This window comes from Sebastes fasciatus, chromosome 15 (assembly GCF_043250625.1).
Source record: "Sebastes fasciatus isolate fSebFas1 chromosome 15, fSebFas1.pri, whole genome shotgun sequence".
In the NCBI taxonomy this organism is placed as follows: domain Eukaryota; kingdom Metazoa; phylum Chordata; class Actinopteri; order Perciformes; family Sebastidae; genus Sebastes; species Sebastes fasciatus.
The window spans coordinates 15062971-15089127 of NC_133809.1; the positions used below are offsets into that span (position 1 = coordinate 15062971).

Below are 26157 nucleotides of genomic sequence, written 5' to 3' on the forward strand. Positions count from 1 at the left end.
GTCTTTAAAAATGCAGTTTTTGTTATTGGAATCTCACATTTTTATAATCCGGTTGACTTGATGACATTCTGTTTGAGGTTGAGATAGTACATGCTAATATGTTTCTCTTCCATAGCTGAGAGGAAATTGTTTGTTTGCCAGACAGCTCTGACATTGGCTCATTCACTTCAATAAACACAGTGATGTCACACGGCTCGGGTTAAATATTCAAATGCAACAGTAACAAACACACTTGGTTAAAATGATGAAACACTCTTTGCTTAGCTGTTTTCTGTACGTGTCAGTCTGTCTGCCGATGCGTGTCGTGTACGAGGGGACGGACCACATGTCCCCCCACCCTCGCTAATGTCAGGACATTATCAGAACATCAGGCTGTATTGATTTTGCAACACAGGTCAGATTTCAGGAGGAGGTGGCCACGCCAGGACACATAAGCTGCTCTCGGAGCACGTGGCTCCTTGTCCCAGAGATGGAAGGGACAATGTAGGGGGAAGGGGGAAGTAAAAGAAGAAGATAGAGAGAAAGTAGAAGAGTCTTAGTTTGGAGTTCAGCCTTATGGATCATCCACACATTTAAGAGGGTCAGGCGGCCCCTGTGCACCCAGATCCCCTCCACCCCACCTACCCCCTCACCAAAGCCCCTGTACCCTGATTACCTAACCAAAATCCCAAGTAATGTGTGGCCAGCAAATACGGCCTAATTGAAAGGGCTGTAAATCCATTACATATTGGTCAGGGATAATCAGGAGTGCTTTAATCACTTTTATCTATTCAGGAGCAGTGAAGCTGCAACAGCAAAGCCCTGAGCCTCGCAGGCCTTAGCGGCTCCACCACGCCAGTCTGCATGCTTATTATTCTCATCATTATCAAAATGACTTCACAGCTGTTCGCGGCTCCATCGCTCCCTGACTGGAGACCTCTCGCCAAACCGTACAGACCGGGCTTCATTCAGAGGCTGAGGGCGGGAGGGAGGATCAACTTCTTTCTTTTCTTTTTTTTGTTTGTTGCTTAAGGTCCTTTTTTACTCCCCTGAGCTTGGAGTAGGATGCCTTGTTTGTGTATGACAGGTACAAACAACAAAGGCAAAATGTTTGATTGAATTTGAATTTACTGTATTCGTGTTTTTACTGAATGCACGCGTTCATATACTCAAAAAATACGAAACAAATTCTCATGATTTTGGCATCTTTTCATCGTTTTCAGCGCTCCCATCTGCAAAAGATGTAGAGAGAAAGACAGAATGACGCATACAGAGCTTTTTTGGACGAGTCGCCACCAATTTTCTTTAGAATTGTTTTAAAATTGAATTGAAAGAGTGGAAAGGGAAGGAGGGAGGGAGAAGCCCAATGTTGGGCACAGGCGCATTTTTCAGAGAGCTGGTTAATTCAGACAGAGCAGAGCTTTCAAGGCCCTCTTTCTCTCTGTCCCTCTCTCCTTTATCACATCCCCTGCTTGTAGATGTTCTCTCCAATCTTTATTTGTTTCTTTTGTGCAGAGCCCTGGCCAGTCTTGTACAAATAATAATCCCTCCCTTTTAACCTGCCTTCATTTCTCTACTGAGGAAGAGGACTAATTGAATTATCCCCCTTCTCACCATCCAATTCTCCCACCCATAAACTCTCTCTCTCACACACACACACCCATTAGCCATTCTCCTTTCTTTTAATTTGTTAAGCAAATGTATTTGCCATTGCTGGATGCGTTTGTGCAAGGGTGAATTCTTGGGGACTTTGGCCCCTGAATGGCCTATAGCGGCATTCTGCCATTCATGCATTCATTAACTGAGGGGTGAGGAGTGAAAGGAGCGGCCTTGTATTTTCCTCAAACTGCGGGGCCAGCATGGAGCTCCTCTTCTATGAGCCACAGGGGTCTCTCTACATATGTTCTCAACATCCAGCTATTGTCACATCCTCTGAAAAGCTCAAAAGGACAGGACCCCCCCCTCACACACAGAAAAACAACACAGGCCAATAGTAACAACTGTTGGCTTTTGGATTCAGTATAACAAAATTGCCCTCTCCCTCCCTCCCTCCCTTGCTTCGCTCTGACCTCACACTCTCTTGGGAGAAATCACAAGATGGTTTTTCTTCACGTATAGAAAGTAACCATCAACCCTACCGTGCCGACATTCCAGCTGAGGGGAAAATAAGTGTTTTGGCGCCATGGAGATCTCGCAAAATATGCACAATTACTCTGCGGAGAAGCTGTGATAACCCTGACCTCTTTTGTGTTTAGTGCGTCCATATGCACATGTAGAGCACGTGAGCTGGCAACCTTAAATGCCCCATATGTAATTGGCAAACGGCAGGACAGATCAGCTGGTGTTAGCTGGCAGAAGAGGGTCAGACTGTCTCACCGCTCCCTCCTTCTATCCTCCCTCCTCCCACTCTCTTTCTCTCTCTCTAATACCCCCCCTCCCTCCCCAGGAGTTTCTGGATGTCTTCCAGCCACATTAGGGGAAGGAAAATCCCAGACTGTTGGTATAAGCTTTTCAATACTACAGGGAGATTATGTTATCAGAAAGGTAAACTTCACTGTTAGGGGTAAAATGTTCTTCTGCACTTCAAAAGCATGGACTACAAAATTCAGGAGGGTATGTAGATAGAGGAAGAGAAGGGAAAAGAGGAATAGAGAGGCAGTGATGGGAGTTTTTTCTAACTGTTGCACAAGGTGATGCCCTTTTTTTTTGGCCAAAGCAAACTCTAAAATCTACAATTAGCCCCATGGCGCCCCTGGCCTTCCTTTCCTCTCACCCCCTGCTAGCCCTCACTCACCCCTGTAAAGACAAGGGTCGGCCTCGCAATGAAAACAGGAAGCACTCAGATACAAAGATACCACTCTGGGCTCTGGCCTTGTCTTTTGACTAGTGTAAACCCTCAAACACCTATGAAAATAAATAGGGGACCTCGGGAGCAAACCAGGGTTGGCACACGTGTGTCCGTGTGAGCTGGAAAGGAGGGAGGTTATTGAGCTAGAGGAGGGGGAGAGTGGTCAGTCAGATGAGTAAGGAGGTAGCCCTCTCAAGCATCAAGCGTCTCAGGTTTTGTGCCGGGCCACCCTTTGGCCTGGGTGTTTGGGGAAATTTCTGTTAAGCTGCTAAGCCAGGTGTATTGGTCCCCTGGGCTCCTTGAAAGGGAAGTGATATATCCCTCGGTCATTTGGAGAGTCCTTGGACTGTGAGCAGTAGAACTGTGTGTTTAGATGAGAAATGCTTACGTGTGATTAGATGGTATTTAGATGAAGTTATTAGTACAATACATTTGGTGCCTTCAAATGAAACTCGTGAGCTCATATTTACAACATGGGAAGTCGTGTACACGATATGCTCGGCGTTCGAGTGGTTAAGTCGTGAGAACACCGCTGTGTAGCGACGGCGTCTAGAAGCCACAGAGGCTACCAATTTAGCAAGCTGGCAAGTGGGTAATATAATGCAGGAAATGCAAAGAGGAAAAAGATGAGGCCATTGGGAATATCAACATTTTCCTCAGACCTATTATAAAATATGAAGAATTACAATATACGACTTAAATTACAATATATTCATTTATTATGCGCCAAAAAGTTAACTTCCATGACCTCCGCCATTTCTGACAACGTCAACAAACGCGTCACAACTCGTGAACTTTCAGAAACTTTCCACTTACGAGGTCGTGAATACCACAAGAGGGGGGCGTTCATATGGACTCTTCTCGTGAACACGGTAACCACGACCCCATTTGAAGGCACCAATTGTCGTCTTTTATTCCCCCCAAGTGTAACAGCAATAGAAGAATTGAAACAGTTTTTGGCTGAATTGATAAAAATGCAAATATACCTGGAAGAACACTGGCAGCAGAGCTCAAAAGAAGCCCTGTTAATACAAGCAGAGTGAGGACAGATCACACGTTGTGAGGAGATGAGTGCATTGTGCTGCAAACATCATTAGACACTAGTGACAGTGGCTCCCCCACCTCCACCCACTCCCAATCCAAGCCCAACATAGCATTAGTCTCCATGACAACAGGGTGTCATCGTCAGGTCGAGCCCTCCTCGCCGCTCTCTCGACCGCCCTTTATAGACGCACATAAAAGAGCCAGCTAGGGTCATTCACAAGACATGGGCGCAGGCAGGGCCAAACCCTGGCAACGGATGTTTGTCCCATGCGATAAATAAGCGTACAAGTCCATCCCTCAAAAAGAGAGGGCACGTCGTTTGAGTAGACTAAACAGTCAGCTCTGTAGGATCCCCAGTTTTGTTTAAGCTCCTCTAGTCCTTCTAATCCTTGTGTGTGTTGTTCCAGGACAAGTAGCATTTAACTGGTGGAGACACACATCTGCAAACAGTTTGAAGCCCTTTCTCCTTTTACACCGAACTGCTGAAAGCTGTTTACTCCGTAGTTGCTGGTGCCACTTTGTCTTTCCAGTGTGCATGGCATTGTCTTTAAAAAAAGAAAGTGCAATTACGTTGTCGATTTGTTTGAAAAATGAACTTTTTTAAAGCCATAAATATCATAAAGAAGCAACTATGTGTCAGTGACGTGCTTTGAAAATCTGTTTGCGTTTCACCTCCTTGGCTTGTTGTGTGAGTTTGGATGAAGAGAGGGTGGACACAAAGCAGAAGGACGTGGGGGGGGTGGGGGGGGTTTAGGAGTAAGAGCAAGGGTGAGGAGGGGGTAAAGAGGGGGCTCCTAAGGGTCACAGAGGTGGAAGCCTGGAGGAGGCCCACACACTAATCTGTCATGTGCTCGTTTGCCTCAGAGCCCAAAAGTCAGCTCTCCAGTCACCCGTAGCAACCCAGGCGACAGTTTGGTTCACCGCCGCTGCCCGAATGTGTGACTATCAGTGGGAGACGCGAGGAAAAAGAGTCATCACATTACTTTTGTGACAACACCCATTGCTTTGTGCGCGCGTGTTTACAAAACAGGCGTTAGTGACAATATGACAGGGTAGTTTGGTGATGTTTAGCACAGGGAGTCACTGAAAGTCATTGATAATGACTCTGAAGGAGATCTTTGAGGGGGGTTGGTGCCTCGCTATTGTGTAGTCAATGTGTTCTAATGTTGGCTGCTCAGCGACCCTGGAAAACAGAGACACAAGCCACCTCAGCCTGCCATCTGTTCTCCGCCAGCAGGGCCGCCACAGAGGGGCTACCGCAGCACGGACAGACCTCCATGGGAGGGAGAGACACTCAGGCACTTGAGAAATTCTTTATTTCACACAAGACTCTCACCTTCCATGTCTTCAACAAATTACCCCTACATGTCAACAAGATGCTTTTTTTTTTTTTGCAGAGGGGAGGGAGAAGAAAACAGAGTGAAAGTTTAGAAGGGGGATCCAGTGACTTCCAATTTTCACAGGCTGTATAATTATATGACGGGCCGCATCAACTTTGCCATCTTGCGGTAATTTCCCAGTGTTAGTGTGCCACAGCTGCCGCCGACGAAGGCCTTGTTTACAGTGCGCTTTGGCATAGTAGGTAGCCGTTCCAGAGGTTTAGTGTTGCATTAGAATGTAATGAGCCCTAATTCGTTTCATGCTCCGACATCAGACCTTTACACTTTGCCCCCTAATCCAGATCTGTCATAGTTCCACTTCAAAGCCAGCTAACCCCACGTGGAATCCACCGACATATAAAGCATGGCACATTAACGTTGCATACACTATACAGTTGTGTGCATGTGAAAAGAGCAGACCGTTTGCTGTTTCATTCCCATAGGCTTGTTTATCCACAAGATTGTGTTATTGTGCATATGGAAATGCAGGGAGACCTGCATAACCCCAACACTTCTCCTCCCTCTACCTCGTGTTTCCTCCCTCCCCGTTCATTTTCATTCCTGCTGTTTGCATCTTAATGCAGGTTGTTTAATGAAGTAGCAGAAATGAGTGCTTTCGCTAAGGGACTGTTTACGACATGTTCCCGCTGCATGGAGGTGATTAAGCTGTGTGAATCTCCACAGTGTTTGCCAAAGAGAAAAAAAGAGCAACCTGCGACATATCCTCCAGTAAGGGAAAAACAAAGGCGGTTAGAGTGTGTGCATTTCTTTTAAAAGACGTTTTACAACAATGGTGTCCTCATAGAAAGGCCGGGAGCGCAGCGTGAGTTTGACCGACCCCTGCAGAGGTGACTGCACATGCCCTGACCGCAGCAAACAGGGCAGTCAGATTTATAAACTCACAGCTCTGAACAGTGAGAGACTCCTCCAAGAACACACATGCACAAAGCTGAGGAGACCTCTTTAAGCTCCGCTGAGAATGAGCCCCAGCCCCGGCAACGTTTCCCCGCCTTCAGCACAGCGGCGCAATCCACTGCTGCTGTAGTCATAACACTGATCCGTCCGTCGGCGAGGACCTGGCTGAGCCGACTGTATGGGAAATAGGGCTGAATGACGTCATGTGTAATAAGGGACCCCGCGAGGTAGTCTGTGATAGCGTACATGCCCCCGGTGGAGAAACCAAGGTTATTAAGATGGTGGTAGCTGATTCTGCGCCGTTTTCCCTTTCCTACACTTTTGGGGTTATCTTACTCATAACAAAATGTATAAGAGGATTTTGGTTTCACATCTTAGAGCTAGTTTCCTTAAATTACCCCTTACCCTTCCAGGGGTACCGCCCTGCAGGCTAGCCTCATCCCCCCACGGTTGATTGCGGGGTTGTGGCTGCTAGAACGGTGGCTGCTGCATGCTGGGGACCATTGAGGCCAATGAGATTCTGCTGCAGGCCTCCGAGCTGCCCCGGCGTTGCTTTGATATTCATCTCACACCAAGAGAAGAATAATGCAAAAGGGAAAAGGAGCAGCACAAGCGCGGAAACGGCAAAACCAGTGCTAAAAGAAGGGGAGGGAGGCGAGGAAAGAGAGAAAGGTTGAGGGATGGAAGGAGTAGAAATCAAAAACAGACCTTGTGTTTCACTGTTTTGGTTTGTCATGGGACCCTGGCTGCACCAAATCCCACTCCTGCCATTTTGTGTGATTTCTCTCCCCTCCCGTCCTCTCAAATGCTTTTGTTTTGCCCGGCGCTCAGTCCAGGGGCATGCAGTGGGATTCCAGCACAGTGGGGTCCTTATAACTGGGAGCAATGTCTCTTGTTCTCACCTCTTCCCCCCCCTTACTTCCTCACCTTTTCATTTTTCCCCCTATTGATATCCTCTCTCTTTCCCTCTCTGAACATATGGACGGCTTTTTTAAGAGAGAACCCAGTCCACATCAAAGACCGAGGCTGAGCGGGTCAATTTGTTGCTCCTTTCCCCCGACTCTTCCCCCTCCACCAGCCTCAGTGGACCCTCCCTGCACTGCAGCCATTTACCCAGAATGCTCCATTGCTCGAGCAGTTCTGCCTAGCATATATATTGAGCTGTCTGTTCTCCATATAGAGCCAACCTCGTTCTCTTCTGAATTTCTCTGCAGCCACATCCCCTAAGATCATGGAGGCTATACACATGTGTGGTAGATAGCAAACCCCTGTATCAAAAAATAGCTGTACCACATGCTGATAAGAAAAAGCAGATGGGTGGAGGAAGAAGGGAACCAAAGAAAGAAAATCAAATAAAAAGAAAAAAAATAAATATATATAAATCCAAATCTAAGCAGAGCAGGCCTTGGCTCCAGATGTGAATCTCTCTGAATATTGATCATGGGGAAAAGCTAGTCCCCTTTATCCCCGGGGCTGCAGCGACTGACACACAAAGCACCTCTCTAAAGCCCATAAACCAGCTTGTACAATTATTTAGATAAAGAGGGCGACAACAGCAGTGCATGCCTCCCAACCCAGAACCTCCTCCTTGGCTCTCATCCTCCTACTACTGCTGCTCCTGCTCCTCCTTCTCCTCTTTCTCATGCAGCGTGAAGACGAAGAAATGAAAAAGGGGGGCAAATGTGTAATTAGCCACACGTTTCTGAATCCTCCTTAATGTTCATTACTGAAACCAGGGGCAATTACAAGTTCAAAGGGGTTTAGGGCACCAGCAGCCCGCATAATCAGTCGCAAATTAAGCACAGCTCATTTGTCACAGCGCGGCACGCACACTCGTATGTGCACACAGGAACACACATGCATGCATGCTGTCAGAGTTGAGTCATAGACAGGCTGACAGGCGTCAATTTCCGTGCAGGCACAAATCTCAGCTACCCCCAAGGCGCCGAGTTAGGTCGCCCAATCCTCTTATGCTCTAAGTCTTTGTTTTCACTAGACAACAGCAAACACCGTTAACACCTTCACCTCAGCTTGCTCGACACTATACTGGATCCTGCTTGCATTCATCCTCTTATAGGTGTCCTGTTTGCTCCTACAATCCCCGCCACCACCTGTCCCATCCGGTCTCCATTTTACAGCTATTTTTTTTAACCTCCGTCTCCTCCCACCTGGCTCGCGAGTCTCTGCAACACGTGACAGTGTGTGTTTCACGTCTGTCCCCGGAGGTGTATCTCGGTTACCTCTGGGGCCGGGTCACAATGGCTAATCCTGTCTTCAGGTGGCTGTTTAGCGCACTGAGAGGAGAGCTCGCCGAACCGGAGGTGAGCTCCTGTTACAGGACTCCCTGACCAGGGGTCACCTCCGACACTGTCATACACCAACACACACAGAGAGCATGTACTGGCAGAAAATGCTTGTAAATGCATACACACACATGCAATCTGGCACACACACAGCAAAAGTTTTCACACACAAACACTGTCACTCAGACACATTGAGCCTGCTTATCTATCCCAGGTGGCTCAGCCTTCATCTCTACCCTCCCTTGTTCTTCTTTATCTGCCTACTGTACTGCTGCTCTCCTAGTCTTTCTCTCTCATTCCCAGATCAGTCAGCCTCTTGTTCACATTAGGATTCCCTGATATGATCTCCATGAAGACTTGCTCCAGTGGCCATGCGTTGCCTGTCCTGCCCGGCACCCTCATTGTTTAAGCTGCTCTCAAGCGGGGACACAGTCGGGTCTCCAGTGAATTGAATGGAGCCCTATCATGTGTGGCTCAGCGTAGTGGGAGAGAGAGAACTCATTTTTCACTGGGGGAACGACATCCATCTCAGCAGCCGAACGCTGGCTGTTTCATTAAGTAGCCCATCCAGGCAGACAGATGTGTTCACCACACAGCCATGTTTGCGTATGCAAGAGCGTGTATTAACCCACAATCCTTTGGGGGAGATTAATAGGCTACCAGCCCCTTTCCATTGATTATCTCCATGCCATTTTCCCCTCCATTCCTTGGCTAGATATTAAAAACTAATGAAGCCTATTGAAAACGGGAACCGCGAGGCTCTTCACGGATCATTTTAGGTTATTTGGACTCAAACAGAGAGGGATCTCTTTAAGGCACAGTTTGAGTCGAATTAAGAAAATAAATGTGGAGAGCAGCGTTGAAGAAGCGGGAGGAAAAAAGAGGAGAGGGTGACTGTAAAAAGATGTGTGTTTAAGTAAAGACAACTCTTGCTCTGACACATGGAGCGGAGACACGGCAGATGTTAGCAATTCCAGAGCATAGCAAAGCATTCCTAGTGTTGGAACCACGTCCTAATTGCCATAATGGAGGTGGTAAGCGCTGACAGTAATGGAGTCGTGGGGATCCATCCCCAGCAACCTGAATTAGGGGCCACTTGGCAGATCCACTTCAAGATGGCCTGTGTTTTTTTGCCAAGATACCCTTGTTTTCACTGCTCTGCAAACTTTTTGTAATCTTGCGTCACCAACTTTCTCACCCCCGCCGTGGTGTCTGAAGTAAAGGGGGCTCTGGGTTTTGGTGGTTGGCGTAGGGCGCCGTGTGGAGGGGTGCGTGAGATAGATGGGTCAGAGGCGGCGAGTGAGCAAAGAGTTAAAAGCGTCCATGTGATGGACTCACCTCTGCACCAGGCCTGGTGAAAGGCGGCGGGGTGCTGTCGGGGAAAATGACTTCCTGAGACATTACCATCAATCACCAGACAGGTCAGGCCCCCCAATCCCGCCATCAGGATGGAGGAGAGGAGAGGGGGGATGGGGGACGGAGGATTAGACTAGAGGGGACGAAAACACAGAGAAAGACCGGGTTAAGGCTTGTTGGGGGAACAGACTATTAACAATCTCTTTTTCTCACTCTCTGACTGTTTTATGTCTTTCTCTTCCTCTGCCTATCTATCTCTCCGTGTCGTTCCCTCTTTCTATTTTCCGGTCTTCCATAAAAACGGCTACCCGGGCATTCAGGAACGGCCCCTGCTGGTCAGAGCCCTCTCCTCGGCTCAATTGCATCATTAATTATTCCACAGGCAGTTGGCTAGGAGCAAATCTAAAGAGAGGAAGAGAAATAGAGAGGGAGCAAGAGTTAGATGGGGGAGATGGGGGACAGCTGTCTAACACCCCCAGTTGGTCTTGCTTTCACTCTCTTTCTCTCTCTCTGTCTCTTTTTCTTTCTGTAAATGAAGGATGGGAGAGGGGAGGGGCTTGGGTTACCTCAGTGAGCGGTTGTGTTACATTCCTGAGAAGGGAAGAGGTGGGGAGGGGGGGTGGTGGTTCAACGAGTTGTTGAAAAGAACACAGACGCTTGTCAACAGCCTCGGAGCTGGGGAGCCATCATGCCTTGCTTTAGGCCCGGAGGTCAATGACCCTGTGTTGCACCCAGATAGAGAGCCAGGTAAGAGAGAGAGAACCGCCGTACGGTGCGTGTCACTGCTTGTCCGTGGCAGAGGTCACGGAAAAGCCTCAAAAAATCTCCAAATCCTTCTCTTTCTTTCTTCACCCATAAAACACTGTACGTGAGCAGTGGCTGAGTGACTGTGGATTAGCTTTCTAAAAGAGAGCAGATAGAGAGAGACGGAGAAAAAAGGCAAGCGCCTGGCAGTCACGGCAAAATGGCCCATTAGATTTAAGGAGTAAAAGTTCATCAGCTTTATTAATGGGAAGGTATATAAATGAAGTATGAATTACCTGACTTTTATGGAGTGGCGAGAGTGAAACTGGAGTGTCTTATGATATAATGTTTTAGTGAGCTGCTCTGAGCGCTCTGATGAGCAGGCTGCAGAGAGGAGGAGGAGGAGGAGAGAGAGAGAGAAGTGTGCTGGGGTCCCCTGAGTCCAGTGGCTGGAAGGTTGCCTGATTGTTGCTAACATGCGTAGCTGATCGGGTTAGCTTGGAGACAGGGACGTCCGTAGCTTCCAGGCTTATTCTTTGCGTGTCATTAGCTAACATAGTAAAAAATTGCTGGCACGTAAAAAAAAAAAAAAAAGGTCAGCCACATCTCTGATTCTGTCGCTCTTCTACACATGAGTGTGCAGCTATGGTCGAACATGCAGGCAGCACATGCACAAGTCGGTTTATAAACATGCAGTGTATGCAAGCACAAGGGCACACACACGCCGCTGCGCACACACACACAAACACACATGCTCCCCGCCATCCTGTAATAAGCGGTAAGCTGAGCTAGCTGATGGTCATCCTCCCATGGGGCTGCTGGGTGGCTGCCAACTTCCTGCCTGCTTTGTCAGTGGATAAAGCCCCTAACAAACGAGAGGGCTGTAGCTAGGCAGGCCAGCCAGGTCAAAGGTCACCTCGGCCCCCGGGCAGGATTGAGCCTAAGAGCACTACAAGGAGAGGATGGAAGAATGCACTTAAAGATCGGCTGCTATTAACCAGGCCTAAAAGCTATAACCCTGCCTTACCACTCCTTCTCCTCTTTTCTCTTTCTCTTTCCCCTTCTCTTTTTTTTTTTTTTTGGCGGCACTTCACAAAGGCATTTTAACTCCACATCACATGTCGACTCTGCTTTGAGGAACATTAAGAAAGTGAAAGATCCTGAGGGCATTTGTCAGTCCACACAGCCCCATGCAGCCAGCCGCCCCTGGGTGTTGAGCAACGACAGGAGATATCTCCTTGACTCATGCACCCCGTAGATGAAAGGTGCGCTCAGAAGACGTGCATTTCTGAAAGGCAAAAATGGCATTCAGTAAAAGAGAACAGACACAACAGGTAGGGACGGGGTGGTGACTGATCAGGGCTTGGCTGGCTTTGTTCCATGGAAGTACTTGTGATCTCAGATGAATGCGCCTATGGTTACCATCAGGTATGCTCCTCTGTCTCACTGACAGGGACATGATCTGAAGTGTGTCTTGTCACGGGCCTAAGAGCTTCTCTCGCCGGCAGAAGGTAGAGGAAAACAGTGGACGAGAGAAGAGAAACTCTTTCTTTCCAGCCCAGCTGTCCATTCAGAGGGAGAGAAAATTTGACATGGTTGACTTGAACACATTTAGCATCATTAGCAAACAGGAAGTGTCCCCTGCAGCTGTTTTGTGGCGGGGGAGGGGGGTGTTCCTGCCTGCACTGTAATGGACAAATGTTACCCACCATGTTTGCCTTTGATTTTTGACCTGAAAACAAAAATTGACATTACAAATGTCCTATGATATCTTCCAAATTGGCTTGACATTCCCACAGCTGGCCCCGGGGGTTTCTTGTTTGTCCTCTGTAAGTGGTTGTGCTCTTGTTGTTGTGTCCCGAGGCCTCGCTATTAGAATGTACTGGCCTTTCTCTGGAGAATGTGGAGTCTTAAAGAGACAGAGGGAGAGACTAGAAAGAGAGAGAGGTCCTGGTTGTGTATTTGAATACTTATGCTCATTAAGTTAATGCACAATGAAAGGGAGAACCGTCAAGTGGAAACTCTCAGAAGCTTCTATTTGAAGAGCGAACCCACCCCCTTTTCTCTCCCTCGGTCTGTCCATCTCGGCACAAATGACTCTGTTTCTATTTCAATTGAAGATCAGCACCACTTTACTTTGACTTAGGAAGTTAAACAAAGTCTACAGAACACAATAGAGAAAGAGGATAAACTTAAAGAGACCCTGTATGTTAATATTAAGTCCTTTTGCCAACAGACTTCAACAACAGCCACTAGGTTGTAAGTGCTTTACTGTCTTGTAGTAGCCTGTAAGCTTCCTGAATAGTGTCTAATAACCTTGAGCTATTTGATGAAGGACATTTATGTATGAAGCCTAAGGTAAAACAAAGCCACCTTTGTCAGTAGGTAGTTTTTTTTAATTATTTTGGAATCACAGAAACAGAAATTATTTTTCTCCCCCATAGAGTGGTGCAGGTTTGAGTCCTAAAACCCGTAAATGTGTTAGCATTTTAGTACTTCCGGTTCACTCGTCTCGAAATCAATTTTTTTTTTTTTAATGGGTTTTAAGTTAGATTCCTGAATTAAGGTCTGTGGTTAACACAAGCTGAAGAGATTTTAACATTTTGTTCTACAAAAAAAATAGGTCAGTTAATATCCCACTCGTGAATTTTGAAGCTTTTAAGTGGCTAAATGAGACTACAAAACGTCATCACACCGACTTGTTGTGTATACTCGCTTTTTACTTTACTGGTGATTGTATTCACTCTTCTAAAATCATAAAAGTGGTGTTCATTTGTGGAGAGATTGTCTTACAGAACAAAACATGTAAGTATCATAAACGTGTGTTTGCCACAGAGCTTATTTTCTGCAATAATCCAAAACCCAATGGGAAAATCCAATTGGCTTTTTGTCGAGGGAACCCGTGCGATTCTAATTTCCTGGTTGGCCTACAAAAATATGTCATCCCTGCATCACTCTATTGGAAATGATGTGCAAAATGATTTGGTGTTGTCCTTTTTTTATCCCCCCCATGCTAGAGGTTGTCTTAGGCCAACTGTCAGTAAAGTAAGAAAATCATTGCTTTTTTTACAATGTGTGCATACGTCATTAAACCAGTGCTGATGTTTATTCAGTGGCTTAGTTTGTTCACTACGCTTAACTATAGCATGTGCTCCCAGTGACTTTATGACTGGCAACAGTGACAAGTGGTGTGGACATGAGGTTGTCCCATGCAAGCAGAGTGGGTGGGTCTTCTGCTTTGACAGGCCCACCAGGCCTCTAATGATCCGCTTATAGGCCCTAAAAGTCCCTCGCAAAGGCAGGAGACCAATTACCTCACACTCCCAACAAGCAACGCGGATAAAAGAACAGGAGGTTCATTTTTAGAGAACCATATTTTAAAAAAAAAATCTCCCAAAGACTTAAATTTGAAGTTATTGAATTTTAATAGGAAGAAAACCCTTTGTAGGAAGATGATCCTTTGGCTCAGCTGTAGTCATTGCAACAAGATGTTTTAAAGATTTTCTTGAGAGCAAGTAGTGAGCGTGGCTGTGTGTTGACATCAGGCGAGCTGCAGAGCCAGAGCAGAACAGAGCTGGGTGCCCCTGAGCAGGCAGTTACCACAACAAAGCCAGCAGACTGGTCTGAAAAACCAGGCCAAATTCCTGCCCTCTAGGACCTGGCTTAAAGCTTGAGCGGAAACTTTGAAAAAGGGGGACGAGATGAGAGGAGAGGAGGAGAGGAGAAAGAGGTGGAGTGAAGAGGATACGAGACAAGGCCAGACGGGTTAGCGTGTAGCGAGAACGGGATAGCTGCTGGGGCCTATGGAGTACGGCAGGAGAAGGAGAGATCGACGGAAATGAGAGAGAGAGAGAGAGAGAGAGAGAGAGAGAGAGGGAGAGACTGAGAGGAGACCAGGCCCCCGCTGTAAGGATGGAGGGATCGTATTCCTCCTCTTGAAAGCGGAGGGGCAGCCGTGTGGTGGAAAAAGAAGCCATGAACTCGATCTGACGATTAAATAGGCGCATCTCTATGGCTGCAGGCCACAAACGAGACCAGGACCACAACAGAGCACGCACACAGTTTGTGTACATAACTGTTGCCAATAGATCTATGGGTTGAGTTCAGTTGATCCTCGTTTTTGGAGGCTTTTGCAGCTTTCTGCATAGATAATGAGCACAGTTTTATTTTCTTTATTGGATAAAATTGATTATCATTATGCATTAACATTTGGAAGCGTTCCCCTAAAACGTCTCTCTTTTCGTTGGTCGATCCGCTAAGTCTGGAGGTGCATTGGGATTGTGTGGGAGTGATTGCTATTTAGCCTCGTGGTGCTTGGTACAATCAGATGCCTATATCTCGCATATCCTCCAGGGCTCCTCCCTCACCCTCACCGCTCCTTCTGACTCCCCGCACCCCCTTTTACTGTTACTGTAGCTTGGCAGGCGAGCGGAGCAGTTGTGCTGTAGAGCTTCTCTACAACCTTGCACCATCTCCAGTGAACATAAATTAATGGTGTAGAGCAAACAGGCTGCTGGCTGGGGTCCAGGAGCTGGCTTCAGGAGTCCAGCCAGCGATTGTTGTGGCGGGCCATGGCAGCAACAGCAGTAGTAGTACTGATGCACTGCCAACCAACCAGCCAGCCAGCCAGTCAGAGAGGCAGACAGACAGACTGGGGGCCCTTTCGCTCTATAATAGACGCCGCGGGCCTCGCCAGTCCGCCTTGTATTTGCAATCATCACTGTTTTACTGTCAAAAGGGCAGTCCGCTGAGAGCCCTTACACTCATTGTGGAAGCGCTGGAGTCTGGAGTGAGAGAGACAGAAGTGTAGTGGTATGTTCTGAATGCAGACCGTGCGAGGTGTAGATATGGATGTACTTTCATTTGCTGTTATCAAAAGGTTGGCATGCAGTGTGTGCAGTTTTGTAGGTTGGCATCATGTGAGTTCTGTTTATAAGTTGGCTGTGTGTGTGCAATCAAGAGAGGGAGAGAGAAAGGGAGAGCAGCGGGGTTGAGTCATTGAGTCATGTGGCATTCTTGCCTGTTTTCAGACTGTTGTCAGGAAGCAGTGTAGTTCCCAGTGAAATAAAACAAACACCCCAAAAAAAACCCGCTTGACTCCCTCCCACCTCCATCCGCCCTGAAATCACACAAAGAGAGGGAGGGATGGAGAGAAAGAGAGAGCAATAAAGAAAGTTCAGCATAAAGATAGAATGGCGGTGGATATGAAGGTGGTGATGGAAAAGGAAATAGATTTTTTATGTGACTTTAACACACGTCAACTAGGGGTGTAGGAAAATATCAATGCACGTGAGTATCGCAATATTATCGATTCTCCAAAACACTATAGATTTTTAATAAACCTCTTAAAAGTCCGACAGCCCGCCGTCAGGCCCGGTCACTATTCAATATTTTGGAGGTTGTTGCGGGCTCAGTTTTAAAGCTAAAGTGTTATTGGCATCATATGAAACTAGTAAACCTAAGGAATCCATTGGTAGCAACCATGTCATTTTGGCTTGGGAGGATAAACAATGCAAAATTTTGGCAAGGAAAAAATTGGCATGGCGATTTTCACAGGGGTCCCTTGACCTCTGACCTCAAGATATCTGAATGAAAATGGGTTCTATGCGTACCCATGAGTTTCCCCTTTACAGACATGCCCACTTTATGATAATCCCATGCAGTTTGGGGCAAACACAAAGCCGTTTTTTGCATGCAGTATAAATGTGATATTTTTGCTTTCTCTAAAATGGTTTATTTCTGGTGTGTTCTTTATACTATGACAGTTTTCCTAAAATTAAATTAAAATATCGCAGTATATCACCTTGCTTACAGTATCGCAATACATTGCAATACAGGGTTAGGGTTGAATCATTACCCCAGTATCATGATACGTATCGTATCGCCAGATTCTTGCCAATGCACAGCCCTAACTTCAACCAGTTTGCTCAATTTGCAATTGTTAGTTTGGGTTCAGCTAAGTATGAGAATAAACCAGACATTAGTTCACAATTGATGGAATAAATCAAATTGATCTATGAAATCACAAAGCTTTTAACTCATCATAATTATGATCTGATACAAATAATTCTTTGCGGTTTATACTGGTAAATTTGAAAAAAATCATTGTCATAGAAATATGAAGCTCTTCTTTTTTAATTGTCACTCGTCAATCTATTTGATGTTTACAGACGGAAGTCATTAACTGCATCCTTCAATTTAAACCACAAAGTCTGTCAGAAAGCTGCGGCTAAAAAGCCACATATTGCTCTGTGCATAGTAAACACTCATCGTGATGGATTGAAAAACTCCAACTGGATTTATTTGTCATATCTGTTTGATCTCCCAGGTAATGCCGATATGCATTCAATCTCATTGTCATTTGTCAAAGAAGCCAATTGTGGCATTATTAACAACGGCGACTTGATATTTAAAATGTGCCAATCTCACCCCCAGCTCAACGCGGAATCCATATTAAAATGTCATTCCTATATTTGATTGCGTTTATTTCTGACAGTGAATATTATTATCGTCCTCCGGTCGCTTTGATTAAAAACAAATAAGATTCCAATCAATGTGAGGGAGGCATATATGAAAGGAAATGCGGGATACAGATGCTGTAAAACTAGACACACAAACTCACAATGAAGACCATCAAATGCTTCCAACACATAAACTATGCAAACGTTATTATATATAATTTAGGGCTGTCAATCATGATTAATCCCAAATTATTTATCTGTTCGAAATGTACCTTAAAGGGAGATTTGTCAAGTATTTAATACTCTTATCAACATGGGAGTGGGCAAATAAGCTCACTTTATGCTAATGTATGTATATATTTATTATTGGAGATCAATTAACAACACAAATCAATGACAAATATTGTCCAGAAACCCTCACAGGTACTGCATTTAGCATCAAAAATTGTATGTGCTCAAATCATAACATGGCAAACTCACTGCTGACTTGACTATGACTTTCCCCAAACTGCATGTGATTATCATAAAGTGGGCATGTCTGTAAAGGGGAGACTCGTGGGTACCCATAAAACCCATTTTCAGGGTTCAAAGAGACCCCTTTGAAAATGGGCATCACAGTTTTTACTGTATATCTGTCTAGCATTTGACACTTTTTATTAAGTCTAATATTTAAAAACAAATAAACTTTTATAGAATGAAAAATATATATACAGAATATCTAATAACCCCATCCAAGTGACAAAATAACTGGGGCGAAAACACACAAATCCTCATCAGCAAAATCCTCTGTGTTGCCACGGCAACAGGGTAAACAGCCAATGGCCTGTGATTTCCTGGGAGTCATTAGCATGGAATAGGTTTGCAAGCCACCGCGACCTTGTGACCTGGCTCTATAACTCATGTCACACACTGATGATGTCATTCATCAACGTGGTCCACCGGCAGCTCAGGCAAAAAAAAGGGGGCTGCAGGTTCGGCGAGCGGAGGGGAAAAGGGGCAGAGTGGGGGAAAAGCGGCGAGGGATAATGATCGGGCTGTGGGGTTTGACGACGGCAGCAAATAGGTGTCGGGAGAGTATGAATCTGATATATAGCGAGCTGAATGTTGAATGAGTGGAGTCGGTGTGGGGGTGCGAAAGGTGTGGTGCGAAGTCAGAGTGGTCCAGCAGTAGATGTGGTTATTGTATATGGTGAAACGCCAAGCTGGGGCTCAGGGGGGGTTTAAGGACCATACGCAGCAGATGATGGAGCCACCTCAGCTTGTAATGCTCAGCAACCACAGGGGCCATTACATCCAGCGCTATCAGAGAGCACAGCACACATCACACCCTGTAATTTAGCCATCACACACACACACAGCTCCATTCTCAATGACTGGCAGAATGTGATCCACCTGCGTATGCGCCTGTGTTTATGTTGATGTTTAGCTGTGCTTTTTTTAGGTCAGATTGTAGGAGTTGGACAACATGTGTGCATCAGGATAGTGCACGCTTGTGCCATTAACAGGCTTTAGCATAATTAACGGAGTTGTTTTCGATCCGGCGCTGCCCGGACAACAAATTGAAGCTGCTCATTTCTGGCTCTAATTATTTATAGACTGGCTGTTTTACGTTTTGCGGTCAATCCTCTTTTAAGCAATATTGGCCTTGGTGTTTGTAACTGAACATATTGAGCGGATCCAAAGCTAGTGGGGGAGATTATCAATACCATCTTTGATCTCGCTCCGTGTTTGTGTTTCATCCATTAAATAACCATGTCATACCGTCTCCTGAGGGTAGGGAAGGACATCTCCAGGAAGAAACACATTAGAACAGATTTAGCACTCTGATTCTGTTTAATATTTATTCACCGATTCATCTCACGTTTACACTTTTTATATCCGATTTGCTCATTGGGTGATTTACTAACATTTTTTTTTTTTTTTTTTTACTGTGGCAATTAACATTAAGAGGTTACACAGAGGTCTAAATAGCCGTTCTCCAATTTCACGGCTGCTGCAGCCCTGTAACCACCGAGCCCACCATGTCGGCTGATTTCTCACGTCTGTGTGTGTGTATGTGTGTGTGTGTGTGTGTGTGTGTGTGTGTGTCGCCATTGCCACCACACCATTTTCTGTAGCTGAGATTTCAGAGCACCATGCTTTAAGGAAAGCTGCCACAACGTAAAGTGTGGGTGGCCTGCAGTCACAGCCGTAAAAAGTATGTGTGTGTCGGGGACAGGGGGTTTAGCAAGAAAGGCGAGAGAGAGAGAGTTGAGGACATATTGTGTGTATGTTTCTATGTGTGTGTGGTGCATATGTGCAAGTAGATGCAAGTGTTGAGGTTGCAGGAGGGTGATGTAGTCTGACACAGGGAGGCAAGGAGAGGGGAATGAGCGAGGGCTGGGAAGGGTATGAGATGAACGAAATAGGATTTTTTTTGTGTAGTGTCTATGTGGTCAGAGTAAATCTCCTTACTCAGGGGTTTTGTGTGCGAGGGGGGCTTTAACGTCCCCACTCTCCTTGATGAGACATCTTTCTTGTTTGTTCAAACCATTCATTACGCGGTGGCTGCTGGACGATACGCCGCTGGCCGGCGTATTTATCACCGGGCTAAAGCGCGCTTCGGCTGACAGTGGGCGATTGATGACCGGGTCCGGGCTTGAGCGGCTGAGGAAGCCTTAATACAATGTAAATGACCCACTCCCATTTCCAATCTAGGCTGCTCCTCTCCCCACACCTCCATACCACATCATCTTTAGCTCCGTCTCAATTTGTGTATGTGTTTGTGTAGTGCGCGTACATAAAAATAAAAGAGTGGGAGGGAGTGTGTGTCCTGTTATATTTGCGAGCGAGTGTTGTGATCGTGACCGAGGTCATAGCTAATGTGAAAACGCCTAGGAAGCCCAGGAGTGTAAGGGGGAGGGTGTACTCTTATTACATGTTGTTGTCCAAGGCGGACACACACAAACACGCACACACACACACACATGGGGATGTAGATATGAATATCTGTTGCACACTACTGAGCTCGTTTACACACACATACATACGTGCACTCACACAGGAACCAATAGACGTTGCTCTGTCTTCCCCAGCCAAGGAAATGTCAGCACCTGGCAATCAAAAAATGTATTTCTATGCAAGCATTATCATCTTTCCTTTGTTAATAATTTTAGCATATTAAAAGGGACTGCATACACAAGTACAAATCAGAGTAATCCCTTCTCTGCAGCCGGGACTCATTATTTGTCCAATCTCAGCCTTGTTTGTTATTAATTGAGCACATTCCTCGAACCACTTTTTTTTTTTTTTTCATCTCTCCTTTAATTAAAACAGACTACGTTCCGACAGGCAGCGCTACCTGAAAGGAGAAATCGTCCTCTCGGCTGATATGAAACCTCACTTGCATCGATTAATTCAGCAGTAAATGAGAACATTGTTCTTGAGCAACTGTTATCATTTCAAGTTAAAATTGGATTCAATTAACCCGAGCCAGGCGGGCATTAACCAGCTTCATGAAATTTGCTTTCTCAATGAATGTGGAGCTGAAAAAAAGTCACGAGGCTAAAGGTGTTTTCCTTGAAGGGGAAGAATGTGTGTTAATGGAGCTTGAAACCAGAGGATTTAAGCGTCAGTTTTTAAAATACATTTTTTGTGTGTTTGGATTTGCAGGTGTCACGTCTATGAATATTTGTCCGCGTGCATTTCTGTTTGCACATGTGAATGTTGCAGCTCTGCGTACGTGCATGCTCTCCGTCTACAGTGGCTGAATGAAACACATAGTGTCTCATTTGTTTCGTTTGCGTGCGCCCCGACTCCTAATCTGGCCCTTAAAGACATCTGTCACCAGCGATCACTGTTGTTTTGTCATGCTTCATAGCAAGCCCAGGGGGAGCAAGGCAGCCCAAGGTCTGCCATTTATATCAGCCCATGTTCTCCAGATTGGACCTGACAGAAATAGTATCATTGCAGCCCTGGTCGCAGAATTACATTTTCAGGTAAAAAATCTTGGCGAAAGGCTGTGGAGGAGATTTCACAGCAGCATTCTGCTCTTTTAGCATTAGTCTGTATTCAGCTGCTCTCTATGAAAAGAGCCACCACCAGGATGCATGTCAGACATTCACGGAAAGATAAATGTATTCGCCGCAAATCTGCACCCACTCATTCTGTTGCTCGGCATTATGAAAGGATTCTCAGACGCCGCAGTATCCGCGTTAGGTCTGCTTGAAAGTCTTGTTCGTCAGCGTGTTTCTTTCATATTTTTGTGGCTCATATGTTCGATGTGTGCACTATATGTTGTTTTTGTGTGGGCGGTGTGGGGATAGGGAAGGGGGTTACCACAGTTGACAGTTTTGACAAACTTGTTCGGCCAGCTCTGACAGGTTTAACACTGAATTGCGCATGTGTGTGTGTGTGTGTGTGTGTGTGTGGGTGGACACATGTAAGCTGTGAATGTCTATACAGTGCAAGGGAGGGGCAGGGTTGGGTGGAGGTCACGAGAAGGTGCAGTCTTGGGTTACACAATACAACAAACACGGGACCGTATTGAATACAGCATGTGCTCCCTTTATGAGTGCTTATATATATATATATGTGAATATTTATGTTAATCTGTATGTCAAAGAGACTCATTTGAGTGTGTGTTTCTCTCTCTGTTTGCTCCTGCAGCACCCATACCCCTCTGAAGAGCAGAAGAAGCAGCTAGCCCAAGACACAGGCCTCACCATCTTACAAGTAAACAACTGGTGAGTCAAGATTTCCGCTCGCCCTATCTCCACCACCAGCATCGCTCTGCCTTTCATTTTCAAAAGCCTTTCGCCTCCCCTCTCCCCGCCAAGTGTGAAAACCGTTTATGCACAGCCCTCCCCGTCACACGTAGACACGAGCGGCGGATGTGCACACGCGTTGATACACACACAGACAACCTTTGTAACATTATTACATGTAAGCTACCACAGGATGTTCCGGTGTTATCGGCCGCAAGTGTTCTGCGGCTAAGTCAGTGGTCTTTGTGGCTTGATGCACATGGATTCAGTGGGATATATTTAAGGGAGAAAAGGCATAAGCTACCCCCACACCCACCCCACCCCTTCATCCAAAAACACCATACCTAGCACCGCCACTGGTGCCCCCACAAAAGGCAAAACTGCCTTCCACCCCCTCCCTATTTTACACAAGCTATATGGTGGATTAAGGTTTTGGTGGCCTGGCCAGCAGGGCCTTTGTAGATGGCTTAGCACATAACTGGGGGTGGTGGATTAAATAAAATGATCACAGAAGCAAAGAAATGATACAGGAATTACTTATCAAAATACTAGCCCAGGTTTTATCTGCAGCTTAATTTTGTTCAGTACATTCTCAGGGTGATGTTCAGATTAATTGAACTGACAGCTTCCTTTCAAATTTCCGGGAAGGTATTTGCACGGATTTCAGGTCTTACACAAACTTAATTATATGGAACCCCATTTTATCATTCTAATTCCATGTAGCGGGGGTTCTATTTACAAATGACAAGTCTGTGCCTTTTATTCACAGCTTTCCTTAATATATTTATCAAAGCGGGTTCATTTACAAAGTGCTCTATCTGTTGGGTACAGGCAGGCCGACATTAACGAAGCTTTTAGGTTTATCAGACTCGCAGCCTGACAAGCCACCCGAGGGTCAATTGATTTTTTGGTTCTGCGATTCATTTTTCCTGGATCACAATGAGAAACATGCCTAGAGAATTAGCCTGGTTTGTCGGCCTTATCTATCAGCCCCCCTCCCTCGTCCTCCCCCCTTCCATCCTGACTCTCTCTCTCTCTCTCTCTCTCTCTCTCTCTCTCTCTCTCACCCTTTTCTTTATTCCTTTCTAGCCAAGGGAAGTCAAGCTACTTAAATTGGCCACAGGAACCGCTGTTATCAGACTTTAATGCACCCTACAGTGTGGATAGCATTTCAATTACACCAGTAACCAAAGATTAGCCCCCGCTTGCCTGTTTCATGCCTCGTGCCACCGTTTCGGGACGCCACGCACCTTACCTACAGGAGCAGAAAATTGAGTTGCCTTGCCTGTGTCATGGTGATTAATGCAGAAATAGTCTGCGAGGGGAGAGAGAGAGCGAGAGAAATAGACAGAGACGTCGACAGAGATAGATATAGGAAGAGTCCCAGCCTTCTCAGAGGCCATGAAATCCAAGCCTGGCACTGAAATGCCTCAGATCCATTTATAAAGAGGTCTGAAAGAATCTCGTGCTGGGTAACATCCTCACGAACCCCCGTTTCCACACGCACATACACATACGCATAGGTGGTCATGGAGCTGCGTATTAATGTCACACCAGCCGTGTTAACAAAAACACACCGGGAATCAATTTTCACAAATAAAGTCATTAGAGAAGCTTAGAGTCTGCTGGTCTATCTTTGGTGCATTCTGGGTGTTGTCAACTCGCCGGGTGGATGCTGCCACATTATGGGCTGTTTTACAGTGAGGGAAAGATGAGAAAGAGAGGATGCTGAAGTTTTCCTTCCACCCTAGTGCTTTACCAGGCAGTTACAGTTAAATATCGCTTTGTTTGGGTTGTGCCCTCGCTTTTTGCCCCTCTTTGGTTTCTGCCGCTGAGATGTTCCACCCAGGATATGACAGAAATCTGCCATATGAAATTCCTGTTCCTCTTCAAATTCCTGGCTGGCCCCTTGCATTGTTCTGTAGTTCCCTTTGATGCACGGCCGCTGCCACGTTACTGGCCAGAGAGAGGCAGATAGAGACAGAGGGAGGGAGAGACAGAAGCAGAGGATGAGTGGGGGGGGAAAAGGGAGGGGACGGCCGCCGTCTTCGGTTTCCAGAGCTCTCCCCCGGGGAAAGGATGTGCTGAATCAGGGCTTTGTCCGCCGGCACAATCGCAGCCCAGCGAGGGCACAAGGGTGCTCTGTGTGATAGTCAATAGACAGTGCATCTCGCTCTCTCCCCACTTGCCCCATCAAACCTCCCCGAACCTCCAACCGACGCCTCCCTGTACGTTTACCTGCAGCTCACCTGTACGCACAGACAACAAAAACCCATACTTCCAGCTGAAACCTTTTGTCTGACACTTCACCTGGTTCTATATCTGGTCTATATCATTAGCTGGCAGCCTCACCTGTTTGTAGCCCCACACCCCATTAGCTGTCTGATGTTAATAAGGAACAAAGGGAAAGGTTAAAGTCCACAATCTCACTGCGCTGGTGGTGAGCAGATGAGGAGGAGGACTTGATTATCCAGTTAATAGTATAGCCTGTGTGTGTGTGTGTGTGTGTGTGTGTGTGTGTGTGTGTGTGTGTGTGTATGTGCACATTATTACTAATGGGACACTATGCTCTCTAAATATGTTCAGAGATGTGATGCGTGTACAGTGTGGCAGGACACCATTAGTTGACCATTAGGTATAGTGTGTTTGCTCTGGCCACATTTGAGACGACTGGCGTCGTGCTAACAGAATCGGGGAGTGGTCTGACATGTAATTGCATTTGTTTAAGATTGCGGGGGAAAAGGTGAGGGCCGTGTCACACATGGCATTCTGGGATAGCGATAGCAGGTGAAACGGCAGACTCGGGTGTCTAAGGCGCTGGAGAAGCGTTCCCAGTTTACAGTATCTAGCGGTTTATTTGCCTGCCTCAGCAGCTCCTGGTGTCCTGCTATCAGTCTGGGCTAAATGGGGCCTGACCGAATCCTTTCATGTCTCAGCGTCAGACCCAGCACGATGTGCCCTCACTCACTGCCATAAACGCACACACACCAAACTATCCTGCCGTTATTTACCACTGCAGCAATGCACACACACACACACACACACACACACACACACACACACACACACACACACACACACACACACACACATGCACGCGGGGTTATTACATGGGCCTGAGAGATGACGCCGATGACAGATGACTGAGAGAAACAGCATCTAAAAAAAGGAAGGAAATCGTCCCCTCATTATTCCCTCATCTCACAGGCAGCCAGTTGGTCATTTCCACGGCAGAGAGAGAGGAGAGAGAGAGAGGCAGAGCGAGCCAGAGAGTGAATATGTCAGTTCTTGGCATCTATGATGACTGACTGCTGTGCCACTGGAGCACTAATAACAATAAAGAGGGCACTAAGCCACACTCTATTTTTACTTCTCTGCCTCCTCTCTACAGCCCAGGGGGGAATACATGCATAGACACACACAGACACGGACACACACACACACACAGACACACACACAGGGGAGAGGCTCTAATTAGCGGCAGAAAGGAATACAATGAGTGAGTTATTAAGACACAGGGGCGGATCGCAGCCAACCTTTGCCCCCTGTCGGAGCACAGGTCACATGATAAGGGAAGGATATCCGCCAGACGACGGCGCCAAGCAGCCTGTGCCCACTGAGGAGATGAAATAGGCTCAATCTCTCCGGCCATTCAGGGCAGGGCATGGTGCACTGATTGTTTTTTTTTGTTGAGAATCCGTCAAAAATAAAGCTAGACTATCGAATCTGCAGTATGTACACGTCTGCGTCCAGTTAATGGTCGTATAAGACAGGTGTGGTGTGCAGGTGGAATAAATTTAAATAAAAGCTAAAAAGAGAGGTCTAAAGAATACTACAGATAAGAAAAACCTAATTTTCAAAAGTCATTACCCTCATATCCCTTCACAGGCATTTACTTCATCAATGTAGAATTCAGATTCTCCTCCCAGATTATATGCGTATAGCACAGCATGCAGATAAACTGAGTTCAGCTAGCTCTAAGCTGACTGCACCGTAGCTCTCTTCACAGCATGCTCACCCATTCCCATTCAGATCCTCGTTTTACCCCCTCTCTCTCTCTCTCTCTCCGAACTTCTCAAAGTTTAAACCACCCAACGGAGGTTACATAGAAGCCGCGCTACAGGTTCACATGCAAAGTGTTATTAACGGTCAAGCACATTTTGATTGTAGCATCTGAGAACACAAGAAAGAGAAAAGGCACAGCCAAATATGCTCTTTCTCAAAGCATTTTCCATCCCCCATCCAGCCAGTCCAACCAGACACTTAGAAACACTGGCTTTTATGATTTTTTTATGATTTTTTATGATCCTCTGGTTTGGCGGGCGAACCCATAATGAAATGCAAAATAATAACTAATATTTTCCAAATGTAACATAAAGCTAT

The 26157-nt window shown here is 46.2% G+C and overlaps 1 protein-coding gene across 8 annotated transcripts in view; it reads left to right on the top strand.

Annotated features, from left to right (window-relative positions):
- meis2a (Meis homeobox 2a) overlaps nt 1-26157 on the top strand; it is a 202635-nt gene that overhangs the window by 155181 nt on the left and 21297 nt on the right. For all 8 annotated transcript variants that reach the window (XM_074660036.1, XM_074660034.1, XM_074660035.1 and 5 more), the window contains one exon: nt 21677-21753. In XM_074660036.1, the coding sequence (XP_074516137.1) occupies nt 21677-21753 (77 nt within the window). The remainder of the gene's footprint in view (nt 1-21676; nt 21754-26157) is intronic.